General features: G+C 38.0%; 2 protein-coding genes, 1 long non-coding RNA gene and 1 other non-coding gene across 4 annotated transcripts in view; 2 read left to right on the forward strand and 2 right to left on the reverse strand.

Annotated features, from left to right (window-relative positions):
• The window catches only part of MCMDC2 (minichromosome maintenance domain containing 2), a 36537-nt gene extending 34462 nt beyond the window's left edge, over positions 1–2075 (forward strand). The window contains exon 14 of the mRNA XM_060035164.1: positions 1909–2075. Within this exon, the coding sequence (XP_059891147.1) occupies positions 1909–2075 (167 nt within the window). The remainder of the gene's footprint in view (positions 1–1908) is intronic.
• A 1141-nt stretch (positions 2076–3216) lies between these two features.
• On the forward strand, positions 3217–3651 carry LOC138413874 (large ribosomal subunit protein uL15-like). Its single transcript, XM_069540011.1, has one exon. It carries the CDS (start codon positions 3217–3219, stop codon positions 3649–3651), a length of 435 nt encoding a protein of 144 aa, XP_069396112.1.
• A 1366-nt stretch (positions 3652–5017) lies between these two features.
• On the reverse strand, positions 5018–8296 carry LOC132440191 (uncharacterized). Its single transcript, XR_009522535.1, has 5 exons — positions 7897–8296; positions 7313–7580; positions 5682–5802; positions 5376–5444; positions 5018–5199 (listed from the first exon to the last, which is right to left on the reverse strand). It is a non-coding gene; the product is annotated as an uncharacterized lncRNA (long non-coding RNA).
• On the reverse strand, positions 5515–5597 carry LOC132413445 (small nucleolar RNA SNORD87). The gene has a single exon (XR_009516739.1). It is a non-coding gene; the product is annotated as a small nucleolar RNA SNORD87 (small nucleolar RNA).
• Positions 8297–21239: the final 12943 nt, after the last annotated feature.

Here is a 21239-nt window from a genome sequence, read left to right on the forward strand (position 1 = left end):
AGAGCCACAAGGAAAGCAGTGTTCTCAAGGGACAGCAAGGTTTCAGGTAAGGTAAAGCAGTACAGGGAGCAGTCACAGAAGTCTGAGGCTACTTGTGTTTACTAATGACAGACAGCTCTAGGAAGGTAGGCACTGTCTGCTTGGCCAGCAGTTGTACTCCCAGCCAGTTACATTTAGATACTCATTTAGTGAATCAATGAAATAGAATTTAAGAGCTTAACTTCTGCAATATGAGTCAAAGGTTTTGTTTTGTTTTTTCAATTGTGGTAAAATATACATAAAATTTACCTTCTTAACCATTTTTAAGTATACAGTTTATTGGTGTAAGGGACATTCACACCAACTCCATAACCTTTTCATTTTCCCAAACTGAAACTCCATACCCATTAAACAATAACTCTCTATTCTCCCCTTCCCCCAGCTCCTGGCAAGCACTATTCTACTTTCTGTCTGGACTTGACTTCTCTAGGTACCTCATCTAAGTGGAATCATATGTTTGTTCTATTTTGTCTGGCTAATTTCACATAGTATAATGTCCTTAAGGTTCATCCACGTTGTAGCATGCATTAGAATTTTGTTTCTAAGATTGAAGAATATTCCGTTGTCTCTCTCTATATATACCACATTTTGTTAATCTCTTCACCCATCAATGGACACTTAGGTTGCTTCTGCCTTTGGCTATTGTGAATAATGCTGCTAATGAACATGAGTGTGCAAATATCTCTTTGAGACCTTGCTTTCAATTCTTTTGGGTATATACCCAGAAGTCAAATTGCAGGATCTGTAATTCTGTTTAATTTTCTGATGAACTGTCATACTGTTTTCCTTAGGGGTTGCACCATTTTACATTTCCACTAACAGTGCACAAGGGTTCCAATTTCTCCACATCCTTGCCAAGACTTGTTACTTTCTTCTGTTTTATTTTGGTTTTGATAGTAGCCATTCTTACTGGTGTGAAGTGGTATCTCATTGTGGTTTTCATTTGCATTTTTCTAATGATTACTGATGTTGAGTATCTTTTCATGTACTTATTGGCCATTTGTATATCTTCTTTGGTGAAATGTCTATTCAAGTCTTTTGCCCATTTTTTAATCAGGCTGTTTTCTTGTTCAGTTGTAGACCCCCTATCTGATACATGGCTTGCAAATATTTTCTCCCATTCTGTGAGTTGCCTTTTCACTTTGTTGATTGTAACTTTTGATGCACAAAAGTTTTAAATTTTGATGTGGCCTATTTTATCTATTCTCTTTCATTGCCTATGCTTTTGGTGTTATATCATAGAAAACATTGCCAAATTCAATGTCATAAAGCATTTCCCCAGTGTGTTTTTCTAAGAGTTTTATAGTCTTAGTTCTTACATGTAGGTCTTTGATTCACTGAGCTAATTTTTATGATGTAAGGTAAGGAACCAACTTCATTCTTTTGCACATGGATATCACTTTCACAGCACCATTTGTTGGAAAGACCATCTTTTCCCCATTGAATGGTCTTGACACCCTTGTCAAAAATCATTTAAATATATATGCAAGGTTATTTCTCTTCTACTCCATAGATTTATCTTTTTATTGTTTCTCTACCTTCCAATACCTTCTCTCCTTACTTCTTCCACCTCCTCACATCACTATTCAGCTTCAGAACACTAATGGCTAATTCAATGGATGACAAATTTCTAGTTTCCAACTTTAAAATTTAAATATCAATGTTTCCTCCATTGGCCCTGGTACCAGTTTGTGCATTTACTGAAACTGTTTCCTGGGTCTCAAAAATTTTTTTTTAAATAATAGCTATTGAAATACTCTATTAGATAGATCAGAACTAAATTGTAAAACTTTCACTATTTTGTTGAAAATATGATTTCATATTTAGCATTTTGTTTTTCTCATTTATACTGTTTCCTTCTTCACTTAGGGGCCGCTGTACTTTGTGTTGCTCCAAATGCAGTATTTCCATTTGAACTGTATAATGAAGAATGTTTAGAGCAAAGGGATATCTATCTGACTGAGTGCCAACAACAGCTCCAACAGTTTATTGCCACATATGGACCTGGGACAGCTATCTTTGCTAGCGATGAATAGGTAATCTGAGGAAATTTTTCCTTCATTCCTTTTTAAGCAATGGAAAAAAGTGTGAGTGATTTTGAAGTAATGCTTCAGGTAATCTTGTGTGTAGGGGTACATTAGAATGCCACCTTAAAAAATATAAAATATGATTTCTTCAAATTAATTGCTAATGGAATAAACACTAATACAAATCTCAAAGCCAACAGCAGAAATTTATAATTTAGGATAATCTTATTAAAAAAACTTCTGGTTAGCCCAGTGTACCAGTGGTCCACAGATTAAAATATAAAGAATGTTGCAAACTAAGCAATGGAAAAAAAAATAGTAACTTTTGTGTAGTTCCCTCTATTGTCACAAGATGGCAATAACACTTTAAATATTTACTTACAAAGTAAAACCATTTTTTTCTTCATTTGTGAACCTGAAAAATTGATGAGTAAATAACAGCATTTATATAACCAGAAGCCTTCAATGTAAGGACTTTTCATGCTAGATACTGACATGTCTATTATGTTGTTTTAGAAGCCCTAATTATGGGATCAGGAAAAGCCCTGGAAATTTTCCATTTTTAAACCAGGTTAAATGAAAAGACTTTCCATTGAATCAAGGAGCAGTAATTGGCTCCTTAAACCTAACTAGTTACAAGAAAGGTACCAAAAGCCAAAGAAACCAATTTGCAAACCGTCTTCATTTTTGGAGGGAAGATATCTGCTCTGAAAAGGTAGGAACACCGTGCAAAAATATACTTATCTTGTAAAATCCCCAAATCCTTGTTTTTATTTTCCAAAGTTTTAATTAAAAAGACAGTTCTACTCACTAAAAGGAAAATGTCATCACAAAATTGCCACCTTATTAACCAAGACACTGTCATGCATCAATTCTTTAGAAATAGGTACTTCACAGTTTAACTGTGAAGGCAGACAGCTCTCTCACTCTCTAGAGGACTTTTTAACAAGTCACTTACTACTTTCTTTCCTTGCAGTTCATTCAACAGTATTTACTGAATATCCACTAGTGCCAGAGACTATACAATGTTGTTTTCAGAAGGCAAACCTAGTCTAAAAAAAAATCATATATTACAAATTAAAGACCTTATTTTGTGGCTTCTTATATACTATATTTCAGTTTTTTGTTCTCTATGGGGTGAAGTCAAAACATGTTTTATAAAACTAGGATCCATAAAATAGCCCCCATTTTACACTTAATTGTGCAGTGTTCAGATTCTGTTGATGAAATGAAAGGACTAGTGTCAAACACTGGGGAGGAAAATGGTTTTCAAATGTTAGGCAAACACTGTAAGCACCCAGGAGGCTGCAGTAATGCTGGTGGCATGCATCACCACAGGAACAATTTCGACAAATATCACCCAGGATACTTTGGGAAAGTTGGTATGAGGCATTACCACTTAAAGAGGAACCAGAGCTTCTGTCCAACTGTCAACCTTGATAAATTGTGGACCTTGGTCAGTGAGCAGACAGGGGTAAATGCTGCCAAGAACAAGATTGGAGCTGCTCCTATCATTGATGTGGTGCAATCAGTTACTACAAAGTTCTGGGGAAGGGAAAGCTCCCGAAGCAGCCTGTCATCATGAAGGCCAAATTCTTCAGAAGAGCTGAGAAGATTAAGGGTGTTGGTGGGGCTTGTTTCCTGGTAGCTTGAAGCAACATGGTGGGAGATTCATTATATAAGTGCTTTTCAAAAAAAAATGTTGCCTTTGATGGGAAGTGATATTGCTGTACAATTTATACTGTTTGACTTACCATATTGAAATTATAACCTTGATAAAAGCAAGGAATTTATGTACTATGGGACTCAACAGGGGAAAAGCAAGATTTAGCTAAATTTAAATCTTCACCTGGGTAGGATTTCAGTTGTTTTTGAATTCTTGTAAATTTGCATGCCCTGGACAGATTGGACTGTCCAGTCATTATTTGCCTTAATCTAGATTATTACTAATACTAGGATTAGGACAAATCCTAATTTGTCCTAAATTAATTCCCAAATCCTTTTTTCTTCACAAATGTAAAAGCAAACAAAGAATAAAATTAAAATTAAAAAATCTGTAGATCATAGGTGAAACCTTTACTTATAATGGGTAATTTGAGAAAATTTCAACTAGTTAACCCTTGAACACAGCTTTGAACTGCATGGGGCCACATAAAGGGTGGATTTTCTTTTTATCAATACATACATACTACACTATACAATCTGCAGCTGACTGAATCAGAGGATGTGGAACCTTGGATACAATGGGTGGACTATAAAGCTATACTTGGATTTTTGACTTTAGGGAGTGTTGGCGCCCCTAAGGGTCAAGGGTCAACTAATGCTTGTTTTTCAGGAACAACAGCAGGTTCTAAAGGGGAGGCCCTCATAGTTATTTAGTACGCAGTGATTAGCACCTCTCCAGAAACCCAGTAAAGCAAGAAAGGGTATGAGAACTGGATGTACTAAAAAGTCTCCCCAGCTGCCCACCACCTGACACTTCAAAGAGAATCACTATCCACAGGGAAGCTAGTTACTGACAAGAATATACTATCCCTAAAGTATGTTAAAAACAAGTCTGACTACTAACTATGAAAATGAAGCTGTTTAGGGGCTTCTCTGGTGGCGCAGTGGTTAAGAATCCGCCTGCCAATGCAGGGGACACGGGTTCGAGCCCTGGTCCGGGACGATCCCACATGCTGCAGAGCAACTAAGCCCGTGCACCACAACTAAGCCTGTGCTCTAGAGCCCGCACGCCTAGAGCCTGTGCTCCGCAACGAGAGAAGCCACCACAATGAGAAGGCTGCGCACTGCAACAAAAGTAGCCCCTGCTCGCCGCTACAAGAGAAAGCCCACGCACAGCAACAAAGACCCAACGCAGCCAAAAATAAATAAATAAATTTGTAAAATAAAATAAACTTATAAAAAAATCTAAAAAAAAAGAGAAAATGAAGCTGTTTAAAGACCTGATATATTTTAAAGAAAAGAGACTTTATTGCCCAGCAATTAAAATCATTTGAACTTATATTTTTCTACATAATTTATTGTGAGATGATCAATGTTAAATAAAATATTAATTTTCATCATTTGCTTTAATTCATGTCTTCTTGACCAATTCTTCATTTTCCCTTCCAAAATGTTGTATGCCACACCTCTGGAAAAAAATCAGAAACCAACAGTGAAAATCAATCCATAATCAAATCTCGAAGAAAATCAAAACCTGACACACAAAGGCACCTTTAACAGGAAATGGCCTCAGCCCTTTGGAATTTATCAGGTACTTTCAAATTATCTCTAGATGCGGTTGCTTGATAAATCTTAATTACTTACTTGAGGCAATGAAGAATTTTTAAACACCACTGCTAAGGACTTGAACGTTCATCTGCAGGTACTTACATGCTGAAAAGAACATTTCATCCATTTTAATAAAAAACTGCATTATATTTGAGTAATTCACATAATATATATTATTGGCATCTCAGTCTTAAATTATGTCTTCAAAGATACCCTCAGCTGGGTAAACGGCAAAAAGTAAGTCATCATTGTGCCAGTTATTAAACATTTTTGGTACTGTGCTTCAGGAACAATACCACGAACACATAAAAAAGCACACAATTTACATTAAACTTTTGGTACCTTGTTACGTGCACAGCTGTCCTCCTGGTGGTTTTTTCACAGCCATCCTCTATGACAAGTTTTTGGAAAACATTTATCACAACGACCTTCATTCATCTTCAACTCATAAGCTCTGTTGTACCTAGAAATTAAATATATTTCATTGTGAATTCTCATTTGTATTTGTATCTGTTTGTCTGGCATCTTATATGTAGTACAGTCCAGTAGGATTTTTTTTCCCGTTCTTATCAGGAGCCATTAAAAAAAAAAAAAAAAAAAAAAACTTGCAATCTTCCTGACTCCCAATCAAATTTATAATAAAGCTACTAACATTAAGACTATATAGTGGAGTCATTTTCTATCTGTTGTTTAACACACCTCTGAAGGAACAAAAGAATGTGCTTGCTGCTTAATTATACTTTTTTTGGTAGTCAAACTGATAAGCCCCCAATTTTAAACATCTATAATGACTTGAGGATGTGTTAGTCCTTTTGACCGGTTAAGCCCTAATAATTCCATAAATGATCTTTCCAAGCTGGAAATGGATTCATTAGCATGGGCAAAAATGATGGATATATTTATGATGCTCTTTTACTGTGGCAGTACAGATTTTCAGACATGATGGTCCTAATGAGTACCCAACCATTGCTTTTCTGCCTCAGAGCTTGACAAGAATGAGATGAGCCAGGTTAAAGGTTAGATATATAAAAACAAGTGTGCAGACCTCTAACTAAGAGCATTATTATGGCATATCTAATATAGTTTCAGAGCAGAGATACATTATGTTGACATCATTACTGGACACAGTCCTGTAGAATTAAGTCCCAAGTTGCCTGAAAGCATATTTATGTACTGCAAAGGGCATGGCCAGGGCCACAGATCATGTCCTACAGAACCCCAGGAGGATAAATCATTGAACTGGACAGCTATTGGAAATGATTTATGAAGCCATATCAAATGTTGGGCCTTGCAAGACAATTTATCATTTTCAAGTCTTGAAATGCTGAAATCTCTCACATAGTATTAGGAACACATACTATTGTTTATGAATAATTCCAACTTGGAAAACTTCAGTTTAATATATGATTCATGGCACTTCTGACAACTATTGATACATGAAAGTCCTATTTGTTTAAGGCCTAAAACAAACAAAGAATGTTTAGGGATATGTATGCATAATAAAACTGCTATCCACCCTACTCCCCTCAAAAAACCGAGTCTGGGCACAAAATCCCAGATGATGGGCACTTCAGGATGGAAGGCATGGGATAGGAAGGAAGGAAGGGCTGGGATAGGGAAGCAAACATATGTTATGGTATTGATAATATCCCAGTTCTTAAATGGATCAGTGGGCTTTTGTATATTTATTATGCTTAAGGACTTACATACATTATCAAAACTTTAATCAAATATTTATTTTGTAAAATTAAAAAAAAATACCAACACTTAGCAATGAAAATAGTATTCAAGCCGCTTAGGCCTCAAAAACGATGACTCTGATACCAAATATAAACTACCAGCCATCACATTTGCCTTGACAGCTAACCGTTGAATTGTTTTAGATGAAACAACCTGTATTTCAAATTGGGGGGAGGAAAAAAACAAACAAACGTATGACGATACCAAGTCCCATGGACGAGCTTCACTTATACCTTTGCTTTTGAAGAGGCAAAAGTTCTTCCAGTCTCCCAGCTCTTGACCGGTTTCTTCTGTATCGTATCGGGAAATACACATCTCTGTGACCCGAAGCATCTAAGGGTATAGCCGGCATTTACAGCCTCAGGGCCTCCTATACTGTACGGATTCTTCTCCAACTTCAATGCCATGTCTCCAGAGCATATTCACAAAGGAAGATCCGGGAACAAATGCCGACAATGCTCCACTGCGTCGAGAACTCATTGTTAGTAGGTAAACTGTGCTCTGTTAACAAATTTAAAAACCAATCACAAAGTCATGTCAAGGTTGTCTTGAGGCTTAAGATCCGTTCCCCCGCTATAGAACGTTTCCTTAGTAAGGATAAATGAGCGCCCATTTAAGGGACCCTGAAACCATCTAGGCCGCACACAAAGCTTTACTGGGGATACAAAAGGGCTCCGGCCAAGCCACCCGCCGCGCCTTCCAGCCGCCTCAGAACCAAGTGAATCGCAGAAGGCCCTTACTTAGTTTGAGCTGAGAACAGTCTTAATCGGCGCTTACTAAGGAGAAGGGTCAGCTAAGACTGGTAACGGCTACTCACAAAATGCGACTGAGGAGAAGGCGCGGAGGAAAGCTCGAGGCTGCGTCAACTGGGGAGGCGGAGAGGAAGGGGCCTCCTGACATGACCTTGCGGCTGAGGCTGCGCCGACCGCTCCGCTGTGCCCAGCTGTGGACGGAGGGCACCGGGATGGAGGCCCCGGGCGCGGGACCCACAGAGCGGAGAGGCCCGAGGCGGACCCACGCGCTCTGGCTCGGAGCCAGGTTCCAGGCAGAAAAAAAGACGAGGATCTAACACCGCAGGGACTGGTACTTGTCAGACTGGTACTCCCCCCCACCCCCTCAAAGAGCCCGGCGACAGGCCCGCAGGCGCTGCCGCCCCACCCGCTAGGCCGACGGTTCCCGAAGCGCCTTCCTTCTCCCGCGGCCCGGCAGAAAAGAAAGCACCGCGGCCGGGAGGGGCGCTCGGCGCTCCGGCTCTGGCCCCGCCCCTTCCTGCTCTGGCCCCGCCCCCGCATCCGGAGCACTTCGGCAGCGCCACAAGTTTACGTGGCCCGCAGAGGAGGCGCTTTGTGAATTTCCATAGAGGCTTTCGGGGCTCCTGAGGACCTCGCTGTGAGCTCTCCCCTTGAGTATGTAAGTGATTAGTCTACCAGTTTGTAATGGGTCCAAGCAAGCAGAAAATGCTCTAAAAAGAAAGGGTCTCCCATTCCTAGTTATATTTGCTTGGTCTTCTACTTTCTTGGGTAGTTAAGTACTTTAAAAAGTGGTGGTATTGGACATCCCAATTTAGAGTAAGGGCATCTGGAATCGACCCCTTAACACACACAGAAGAAGTAGTTACCAGAAAAAAAAGGAGCTGTTACATTTCCTCTATATTATAACAATAGATATTGTTACTAATTTGATTGGTAGTAATAGTAGAGTGTTAAGAAAAAGCATTCATAAAGCAGTCACTTGCCTTGTTTTTATGAACATGTTATAATTTGCTGTTGATTTTGTGTTTTATTACGCTTGTTTCTCGCAATCACTGTATCTTGAGTCCTGGCTGCATAGCATTAGGCTTAGTGCTAGAGGAGAGACAGGCTGATGATCTTGTTTCCAGAAAGAATACATATGAAAGCATATAATTAAACAGTTGAATCCGTAAAAGACACATCATCCCTCCTGTATAAACTGGAAGTTGTTGACATATTTTAAGTCATTTAAAAACCAAAATGGAGTAACTATGGTTTCAGGCATTCAAAATTGAGCTGGGTGGACAGTGTTGGGTGTGGTTTCAGACATGTTCCTGCATCACTGAGAACTTCAATTTTCTGCACTGTGTCAAACTCAGGACACCACCAGCTGTTTTCAAAACAGTATGTGCTAGCAGCTGCTAGCTGCAACCTTGTAGTCTCAAAGGTTACCCGCTACCTATGGCAGCTATGTAGTCATTTCAACGCCCAAACAATCCGTGTTTAGCAAGCACCCTTACTTCTTGCCAGCTCCAATTCTAATTCTTGACAAACAATTTATGTAATCTTATGGTTTTCTGCCTTTATGAGCTTCCCCCATTTTGTAGTATGGCAGAACACAGTTCAAGTGCTCCCTGGAGCTGTATCTCCCGGGCTGCAGTCCTAACACACCCCAAATAAACGCCTCTTTATTTCAACCAGGTCTCTGTTCTTGGAATTCTTGGTTAACCAAATCCAAGAAATTGATACAAAATCCAGGGCAGAATATATTTGCCTCAAAGAAACATGGTGTGAAAATCTAAACCTAGCAAAACAAATTGTGATTATACTCACTTTATCAAAGAATTCATCTTTATGTGATAGGCTGGGACCTGGGACCCTTTAACCCAGTGCTTGCACCTGAAAGAAACTATAAGGGACTAAAAATAACTGCATACGTGTGCAGTTGGGGCAATTATGAGTAATAAGATACAAATTGGCCACAAACCAACTGCCACTTCTGAGGTGCTGGGAGCAAAAAGCATGATCCCTGCACAGGGCACCACCAAGGGCGTGGGCAGACCACCTAAGCCATGCCTCCTGACCAACCCACAGACCCGCCCTGGTTGTTATCCCATTTAAGCTCCCAAGCAGCTCCTCTCTGGGAGCGAACAGGGACACCTGTACTTCTTTTGCTCCCTTGTGCTGCAGCACAAGCCCCAATAAAGCCTTGCCTGAAATTCTCATTTGGACCCTTATCAATATCTATTGATTAAAGAGTCCAAGAGCCCGGGTTGCTAACATTTACAGGGGCTTAAAATTCTTTGTTTGAAAAAGACCGCCAATATCATTAGCACTGAACTTTCCTCTGAACCCCTTCGTGGGGCTGGAGTGTGACACAGTGTGCAGGGCCTAATTGTGAAGCATATGATGGGTCACGGTGTAAGTTTTAGCCTTAAAAAATTATTAAAAGCACATGATTAGAGTTTTCATTTTAGCAAAATAATTATGGAAGTTTAGAAAGGAAGAACATATGTGATTAGGTGATCAAGTTGTGAGTGAACCAGACCTCAAAGAAAAGCAGATGGGCCTTACCATCATGCCAGCCAAGCAGGACATGGCCAATGTTTACTTAATACACAAGGGATGGAGTGAAGGTAGGATGTCATATCCAAGAAGGCCAAGAATAGGGGGGAAAATTCTTTGTTTGGGGCCCCAAGTGGGCACTGTTTCTTCCATTAAGTAGTGACTTGGGCCTCAGCCTGCCATCACAGACTCCTGGAAGGATATTACTTCCACTACCTAATTTCAACATGGGCAGCCACCTTCACCAGGCCTTTGCTGGGTGGGCAGGTGTGGCAGCCACTATTACTGATTTGTCAATAATTTCTTGGAAATGACACAAAAGCACAGGCCACAAAAGAAAAACATAAATTGGACTTCACCAAGATTAAAAATTTTTGTGCATCAAAAGACACTATCAAGAGATTGTCAAAGACAATTCACAGAATGGAAAAAAATATTTGCAAAGCATATATCTGATAAGGGATTAATATCCAGAATATATGAAGAACTCCTACAACTCAACAACAACAACAAATTTAACCCAGCTCAAAAATGGACAAAGGACATGAATAGACATTTCTCCAAAGAAGATATACCAATGGCCAATAAGCACATGAAACGGATGCTACAGGTAACTAACCATTAAGAAAATGTAAATCAAAACTAATCTCAAAAAGTGAGATACCACTTCACACCCATTAGGAGGACTATTATTTGAAAAACAATAGCAAAATAACAAGTATTAGGAAGGACGTGGAGAAATTGGAACCCACGCACCATTGCTAGTGAGAATGTAAAGTGGTGCAGCCACTGTGGAAAACAGTATGGTGGTTCCTCTAAATGTTAAACATAAAATTACCCTGTGATCCAGCAATTCCACTTCAGGGTATAGACCTAAAAAATAGAAAGCAGAGACTCAAATACTTGTACAACAGTGTTCATAGCAGCGTTATTCACAATTGCCGAAAGGTAGAAACAACCCAAATGCCATCAGTGGATGAATGGATAAACAAAATGTGGTACATACATATAATGGAGTATTATTCAGCCTTAAAAAGGAAGGAAACTCTGATATATGCTATAAGATGGATGAACCTTGAAGACATTATGCTAAGTGAAATAAGCCAGACAAAAAAAGACAAATATTGTATGATTACACTTATATGAGGTACTTAGAATAGGCAAATTCAAAGAGATTGAAAGTGAAACAGGAGTTACCAGAGGCTGGGGTGAAGAGTGGATGGGAGTTGCTGTTTAATGGGTACAGAATTTCTGTTTGGAATGATGAAAAAGTTCTGGAAATGTATAGTGGTGATGGTTTGTGACTGAATTGTGAATATACTTAATGCCACTGTATTGTACACTTAAAAATTGTTAAAATGATAAATTTATGTTATGTATACTTTACCACAATAAAATTAAATACAAAATATTTTAAAAAGAGAAAAAAGATCCACACCTTTCACATGGTTTACCACATCTCTTGCTTCCCCTCTCTTGTTACACACCAGTCACCTTGGCCTACGCTTAGTTTTTGGAACATGCCGAACAATTTTCACATCTCAAGGCCTTTGCTCCTGCCTAGAATTCTCTTGTCCCAGCTTTTTGAGTGACTAATTATTTTCTTTGATCTCAGCTTCTATGTCAGTTTCCCAGTGAGGCCACACTTGCCCCACCTATCTAAAGTGGGTCTACTATAAAACATCCCCCTTTTTGTTTCCTTCATAATCTGTAATGATACTCTAAAAAAAAACATATACTTTTGCTGCCCTCACTGGAATATACATTCTGTGAGAGGAAAGACCTTAATCTGTTTTGCTTACCTTTTTATTCCTAGTACCTAATACTTAATAAATATCCCTTGAATGCATAAATAAATGAATATGTGCTGATTTGGAAATTTTTTCAAGATATATTAAATTTTAAAAGCTAGATGCAGAAGGTATTTAGTAAAATCCCATTTTTGGTTAAATAAAAAGAACATGCATTTATATGACTATACATAAAATATTTTTGAGAGGTAACAGACGAAACTTTACAGTGCATGCCTCTAGGGAGTGAAACTTGGGACTTGTGGGGAAAGTGATATTTTAATTTTTTATTGTATACCATTCTCTACTGTTTGGATTTTTACGTGTATGCAATTTTATAATTAAATTAAATCAAGTTGAAAAATTATTAAAGTAGTGCATTTTCTTTTCTGACTGCAAAAATATACCATTTCTAAGATTTGCCCCTTCAGCCATCATTCCCTGACTGGTATCATAACAAGTGTTTGGTATTCTCCAGCAAGGAGCACATCCTTGGGGGTTGCTGGTCTCCAAGTTGCTGAAGTGAGTTAACGCTGCCAGTTGCAAATACAACTAAAACCACTTCAAGAGAAAAGTGTCATGGTTTAAATATGATATAGTGGTTTATCAAAAGTAACTTTTTTTTTTTGGCCATGCCATGCAGCATGCAGGATCTTAGTTCCCTGACCAGGGATTGAACCCGTGCCCCCTGCAGTGGAAGCACAGAATCTTAACCACTGGACTGCCAGGAAAGTCCCTATCAAAAGTAACTTTTAAAAAAAATAGCTATTTTTTGATAGTATAACTTGGATTATCTTAGAAAGTTTACATTTCTTAGATAGACATACGTGTGGATTCAGGGCATATAGGATATTATTCCCTTATAACCTGTCAGAATCTATAGTCTGCACTTACACATGTAAATCTCATTAGTAAATTAATACATTTGGCCTTCGGTCTTTTTCGTATTAGTGAATGACTTGGAGAACCTCCTGGTTCCCCTAGATGTTTGCAGCAAAAAATGAGGTTGGAACTGGAAGGAAGTTGGCTATAATAACCATATGCTTGTGCTTTCCCTTGCTCAATGGTAAGCATGTCAAAATAGAGTTAAGCAAGAGAAATGTAAATGACCCTAGTCATAAATGCATGACTTTCATATATATGATCCTTCTACCTCAGGCAAGATTATTTTTAAACATAATATTGACATTAAGATAATCATAGCATTTATACCTCTCGTCAAGGTTAAAGTTCTAAATCTGTGAAAAATACATTAAGTTGTCAGAATATAGGGCACTGATCTGAATGAAAGTTGATTCTTAAACACTTGAAGTACATGAACTTTACCGAGATAATTTCGGTGAAAATTACCCAAATTACTTATGATTTCTGCCCGGATCTAAAATAATGAGTGGCTTTAATTGTCAATGTGAGACCCTAGGGTTTTCCTTTTCTGTTTAAAAATTTAACTTTTATGTTACAAGTAAGCCTTGCAAACAACTACTTAAATCCTATGACAAATTCTGAATGTAATGGAATGTTATTAAAATTATTCAAGCTGACCAAAGGGACCTGAGGGGAAGTCTGCTAGGGAACTTCAGTGAGTTTTCTTCTTTGATGAAAAGGCACATGTGGGAAGAAACAGCTCTTCTTCCCCTAGATATGATCATCATCGATCAACGGTGAAAGAATTCCTGGCATCGCTGCAGCCCTCTTGTTAAATGAGGGGAGCTTCTGTTGATGGCAAAGTGGGAAGGAAAGGAACCAAGCAACTTAAAGACATCGAATAGTCACCAAGTTAAGCAGCCAGGGAGCCACTCCAGCTTCTTGTTATGTGAAATAATACACTTTTATTACTGTTCAAAAAAAATTATTTAAGAATGATTACATAGAGAGTTGAGAATGTGGAAGTAATTGAAAAATTCAAACTAAGGTTAAAGTATGATGTTATTTTACCTCAGTGATGATCTAATACAAATTATGTCCTGAAATTAACACCCCGTTAAACTTAAATACAGCGTAGATTCTGAATGTTTTTTCTATGATGTCTCCTTGTATTTATGCATGAATTTCTCTATGCCCGGTGGTATTTTGGTAAACAGGATCTCCAAAAAAAAACAACAACAACAAACAAGCAAAACCCCAACCCCCCTAAAACAAAACCCTGATTTGTAGCATTTGCAGATATCCACGCTATTAATACATTTTGGCGATTTCAAGCTACTAACAACTGATTCACAAGATAGCTGGATGCTTGAATAATTAACAGTTAGCTTTCCCAGCACACCGTTGTCCCTAGAAGCTGAATTTCTGGGTTGAAGGATACATGCATCTTCATACATAATATTGTCAATTGCTTTCCAAGTAGTTGCTCTACTTCCTTGTCAAAACTTGCTCTTTTCAGAATTTAACATTTTTGTCAATATGATAAATATCAAATAGTATTTACTGTTATTTTAATTTGCTATAAGGTTGAAAAGATAACTTTATGAATGTTTTGCTTTTCTCTTAAATTTTTTTTCACATTTTTAATCATTTGGGTTTTCTCTTCTGTAAATCATAGCCTTCAGAGCTTTGCCCGATTTTTTTATTGAAGTATCTAATTTAAAACATTGATTTATGGGATTTCTTTCTATATTCTAGATACTAATCTTTTGTCAATTAACAGTTACATGCATTGCAAATAACTTTTCTCAGTTTGGTTTTATTTTTTAGTTATGGTGTTTTATGTTGTTTGGAACTCTGTACTCTTCTCTCTGCTTACGAATAGCTCCTTGGTACCCAATACCTCTGCATTTCTATGCAAGATTTCTGGCTACCCTTAAATCCAGATCCTTTAATGTACCTTTCAAGGTCCTCCTTGATTTGAAAATTGGGAATAATATAACTTATTCCTAGGATTGTTGTGAGGATTAAATGAGATAATATATGTGAAGTATCCATCCTTCTTCCCCAGGCACTTTCTTTCAAAGCAGCATGTTCTTCTCACCTGGTTTTTCCTTTGCCTAGACTGCTCTTCTTGTCCCTCTTTGCCTTCTCAGGAAGCCTTCCTTGATTTCTTAAGACTGTGTCAGTTACCCTTATTGCCATCCCGTAGCCATTGCCAGCCTTCTTCCCTGATAATGGAACCCTGATTTTGTTTGTGTTATGTGCCCAGTCCTTGGGCTCAGCCTATTATTTCAATCTGTTTGCCATCTCCTGTGGTAGATGCTGAGAAATGGCTCACTCAGTACTTACTCCAGCCTCCTTTTATCTATGTTTCTGTACTTCAGAGGTTGAAAAGCTAAGTATTATATAGTATTCCAAAACTCTTTTGCAGCTTGGATTATGGATGTGAATTAGGTCCTGCCAATCAAATGCATCTGTGCAAAACCTGAATTCTAACTTGAGTTATGAGAGGAGAAAAGCAGGCTGCAAGGCATCCGTTGTGCTGGTATTTATGCAGCAAAGGCCGCATGTTTCTGGAGTCAGTCACTGCAGGGGCAGCTTCCACTGGGCTGGCAGGGTCCAGGTCACGGCAGAAGATTAACTGCTTTGGCAGCCCAGTTGCATGGAATGACTTAGGAAATTGTTCCTGTAAATCCAGCCCGAGTTTGTTTCATCCCAATGATTCTGTAAGTCACTAATACCTTATAAGACACCCCTTTCCTTTTAAACTAGCTAGAGCAGATACCGCCACCAAACCCAGACTGATATTCCTTTCTTATAACTGAGGGTGACCTTGTGACCCACTTCTGGCAAAACAGAAATAAGTAGAAGCCTTGGCCCCTGATATCTTTACGAAGCCATCTTACCAGCCCTGGACTGCCTACTTGTGGATTTTTTTAACATAAGAGAATAAAGTCCTAATTTATTTAAGCCAGTATGGTTCGGTCTTTCTTGTTAGCAGCTGAATGCAATTCCTAACTGATATAGTAAGCAATGAACAATGCCTGCCATAGTATTAAGAAAATATTTGTCGACCAACTGATGATTGATGAACAAAAGCACTGAAGCATGAAATAGCTCTGTGTGTGTGTGTGTGTGTGTGTGTGTGTGTGTGTGTGTGTGTGTGTGTTTACTACAACTTAAAGTATAAAATAGGCAGTGGTGGAGAACAGTGAGCAGTGATATAGGTAGGGGTTTCATAAGCCAAGTTAAGGGTTTAAACCTGCTCTTACATGATGGGGAACCACTGAATGGTTTTGCACAAGTAAATACATTACATCTTCAGGTTTGCATTTTTGATAGGTTGCTTGGGTGCAGACAATACAGAAGGCAGGGAAAACTTCTACGTTTACAGAGTGTGGGTGAAAGGTGATGAATACCTGCAATAATTATTCTCACAGACTTTTGTGAATGTACGTATATTATTAGTGAAATTCTTCAATGTGGAATTGCTAAGTCAGAACGTGTACACATAAAATATTGAGAGATACTGCAAAATTGTATTTAAAAAGCTCGTATACTCCAACAGTGCTATAATCCTCATTTCCCCACCCTCACCAAAAATGGGTATTTTACCTTTGTGTCATTCTTTTATTTCACATTTCTCCATTTAATATTAAAGGGGAAAAAAAGGCAGGAGGATAAAAATTACGAAGATTAATTTTCATTAAAAACATACATGCTCAAGCATTATGGCTAAAACAAGTTAACTCTAGTATGCCAGAAAAATTAGTCATCATCACTTACCCATTTACCCCCCAGTTTTATTGAGATATAATTGGCATATAACACTGTATAAGTTTAAGGGGTACAACATAATGATTTGATGTATATCAAGATGATTCCTACTAGTTAACATCCATCACCTCACATAGTTATATATTGTTTCTTGCGATGAGAACTTTTAAGATCTACTCTCTTAGCAACTTTCAAACACACAATACAGTCTTGTTAACTATATTTACCATGCTTTCTATTACATCCCCAGGACTTATTTATAACTGGACAGTTTGTATCATTCTGATAGGTGAAATATGTTATTTCATTGCTTTTTAAATTTATATTTCTTATCATAGGTGAGTTGTGTGTCTTTTCATAAAGATATTAGCTGTTTGATTTCTTTTTATGAACCACTTACTCATATCATTTGTGGAATTTTCTACTGAGTTGCTGGTCTTTTTAAATTCTGAGAGCTGCTTTTATATAAAGGAAATTACTACTGTGACTATCATCTGTTGTGACTTTTTTCTCTAGGTTTTTTTATTGTTTGTTTGTTTTTGTCTTTTCACCTTGTTTATGTTTTTTTCTTTTGTTTTATGAATTTATTTTATTATAGTCAAAATTACCCAGCTTTTCCTTTATGGCTTCTTGTGTTTTTGTGTCACGTTTCACCTTGCCATCTTTAACCTTCTAACATCTACCCAGCCAGAGAAGACAAACCTGTCTTGCTTTGAGCTGCTGACATGTATTTTCTTAGCTATTGTTTCACATCAACTTTGTGAGCCTAGGGGAAGAAAGAGATAAGGCAAGGGAAGTTTATTGAGGGCAAACACTAGTGCTTATTACAGTGAGTGATTGGGCTTGGCCTGAAGTCAGGTCTCTTTTCCAAGGCAGCCTCTCCTGTATGTCCCAGACATCACACTTGTAGCCTGATGGGACACGGGTGGAACAGGCCTCCTCTTTCTGAAAGGAGGATATGGAAATAGCTTCCTGCTTCCTACCTTTCTTCCGTCCCTTGACTCTCCTGTCTCTGCCATTGCACCCCACTTTTTTTCTCTTGTTTATTGCCCACATTTCAAGAAGGCTCTGGTCTAGGGGCTTACAGTCAGCAGGAGGTGCAGATGTGCTACACACAGAATAGAGACAGTCTTGCATGGGCCTTTAAAAATTATATAACTTAATTTTAAAAATTTGACCCACATGATATACCCATCTATGTAAAGTATTAAGATGCCTTATAACAGCACACATTTAAAGTTTTTTAATTGAGTGATTTCAGAACTTATTTGAAAATAAGGTTTAAAATCAGTTCTTATTTAGACCTCACATTGTTTTAAATGGCCCCCAGTTTTCAATGGCCATAAAAACAGAGACAAGTGATTTAAGCCCATCCCCAGACCTCCCCATGGACATAGTTCTTGGTCCTGAGAGGGCAGGAATGCGTGTTTCTTCAGGAACATTCATGTGCACAGGAAATGACTATTGACATAATCTTTAAGCCTAATAGTTAAGATTATTCTTCAGTTTATAATTTAAAAGCTTCTGACAGCTAAATGCTATGGTATAATTTATAATGAAAGAGTTTGAGTGATTGAGGTATATTTCACTGAGCTGGTTTCTCTTATGAGTTGAAACTAAGACTTGTGTAAACATAGGAAGGGAAGCCTTTCCCGGGTTTATGCAGTCGGGCAAGAATATTTAATGTCCCTCATTCCCAACTGTGCTGCAGTACCATCTGTGCTGTACTCAAAAGTTTATAGGAAGCAAATCTATAGGATTTAAGGGGCATTTATTTTTTTCAGTGAAACAGTCATGTATAAGACCACGAGCCACCAGTATGTAACAAAATAAAAGTACATATTAATTTTCTTTGAGATATACAATTTTATACTATTCCCCTAGTGCTCCTTTCAAACATTTGGAATCTTAGCTTTTGTATATTTTTGGTTACAATAACAAGAAAAACAAAACTAAAAAATCAGAAGTGTGTACCATGGAGAAAGACAGCAATAGTACACTACTAGTGGTAAGTCATCTGGGAAACTGTAGATATCACATCATGCATCAATGATTTTTTTTTAAAAAAAGAGTTTGTCATCAGATTAAGACAGAATCTGCCAATGCTGGAAGAGTTGAAGTTCATAGGTTTTCAAATAAATTACATGATTGATATAATTTGCAATGAGCTATACAGAGTTGGGAAAGAGCATTTAGATTAAACCCCTCTCTCAAAATAAGGTATCTAATACATGAATTTGGATCAGAAGCAATCTGTTTGACTTATCATTTCTTCTCCCTGCCAGCTAAGAATACAATTTTATATAAAGCCAGGAAGCAATTTGTCTTAAAAGATGCCAAATACAGTTCATGTGTTGATTTCTAAGGGAATTATGTTGGCCACGGTGGAGATGTTTTGTCTGTATTGGATTATTTCCTCAGAATGGCACTACTGACACACCGAGGACTAAAGAAGAAGATTAAATACTGCTGGAAAATATATATAGAATTAACTCTATACCTCTCCCCCTCCCCCTTAAACGAACAAACAAACCAAACCAAAAAAGAGATCTTACTAGAGCTTGCATAATTTCTCTCTGATAATAACTGGTTAGTTGCTTTTGTGAATATAAAATGAGGTCTTTTGAAAGAAGGATAAATTACTGAATAATTTAGCCTAAAAAGCAATTTCAACTAAAATACTGTGTATTTCAGTGAGGACAATCAGCATTTATTTATTTATTTATTTCGTACAGCTTCTTCTAAGTTTAAATAAAATCTCCATGAATAGATAAGAAAATTACTGTTTAGGATATCTGTAACTCTGCAGATTGAAGTAGTTGGGTCAAAAAACCCTTATCAAAATGTAAAATCAGTGTTTTTTTTTTATCACCAAGTAACATGTGAAACAGATATCCTCACCTTTGTTCTATCCCAAACACCCACCTCCACTGTGGGACTTTTACTTTCCACTTCATTTCTTTTTGTTATTAAGTTTTTTTTTTTTTTTTCTTTTGCGGTACGCGGGCCTCTCACTGCTGTGGCCTCTCCCGTTGCGGAGCACAGGCTCCGGACGCTCAGGCTCAGCGGCCATGGCTCACGGGCCCAACCACTCCGCGGCATGTGGGATCTTCCCAGACCGGGGCACGAACCCCTGTCCCATGCATCGGTAGGCGGACCCTCGACCACTGCACCACCAGGGAAGCCCAAGTTTGTTTTTTAAAACAGTTACGTATATACTTTCTTTTTTCCATTTTTATTTATTTCACATCTTTATTGGAGTATAAATGCTTCACAATGTTGTGTTAGTTTCCGTTGTATAACAAAATGAATCAGCCATATGTACACATATACCCCCATATCCCCACCCTCTTGCGTCTCCCTCCCACCCTCCCTATCCCACCCCTCTAGGTGGTCACAAAGCACCCAGCTGATCTCCCTGTGCTATGCAGCAGCTTCCCACTAGCCATCCATTTTACATTTGGTGGTGTGTACATGTCCATGCCACTCTCTAACTTCATCCCAGCTTCCCCGTCCCCTCCACCCGTGCCCTCAAGTCCGGTCTCTACGTCTGCGTCTCTGTTCCTGCCCTGCCACTAGGTTCATCAGTACTGCTTTTTAAAATCCCATATATATGCATTAGCATACAGTATTTGTTTTTCTTTTTCTGACTTACTTCACTCTGTATGACAGATTCTAGGTCCATCCACCTCACTACAAATGACTCAATTTCGTTCCTTTTTATGGCTCAGTAATATTCCATTGTATATTTGTGCCACATTTTCTTTATCCATTCAACTGTTGATGGACATTTAGGTCACTTCCATGTCCTGGCTATTGTAAATAGTGCTGCAATGAACATTGTGGTACATGACTTTTTGAATTATGGTTTTCTCAGGGTATATGCCCAGTAGTGGGATTGCTGGGTCATATGGTAGTTCTATTTTTGAGTTTTTTAATGTAGCTTTACTGATATATAACTGACATACAATAAACTGCACTACAAGTATTTTTACAACTAGGAAAAGAAACAATATTTTAAAGTCTGTTGGAACTAGTTCTGCTTCTAAAAAGGTATTTCCTTATTCCCCCAAATTATCACTGTAGAGGAATTGTAAATGTTTTTTTTGTGACTATTACTGAGAGAGGTGAATGAACTGACAGAAATTTAAGTGAGAACTTCCCTTGCAGATTATGGGATAATACTGTGATCCAAATATACCCCCCTCCCCGCCCTATTATATATACTCCACTAAGGACAGCATGCTGAAGAAGCTAATACCAAGTAGGTATCTATCTTCTAGAAAGATTTTCAAGTGTACCTTCATTATTTGTTAAACGACCATAGAGACAGATATAAATTTAGCAGACTAAATTACTTTTCAAATTAGTGCTTTATTTTATCTTATCCTTTATCTTGACCATGCACCATTAATCAAAACAGCATGCTC

Source organism: Delphinus delphis, chromosome 17, assembly GCF_949987515.2.
Source record: "Delphinus delphis chromosome 17, mDelDel1.2, whole genome shotgun sequence".
NCBI lineage: Eukaryota > Metazoa > Chordata > Mammalia > Artiodactyla > Delphinidae > Delphinus > Delphinus delphis.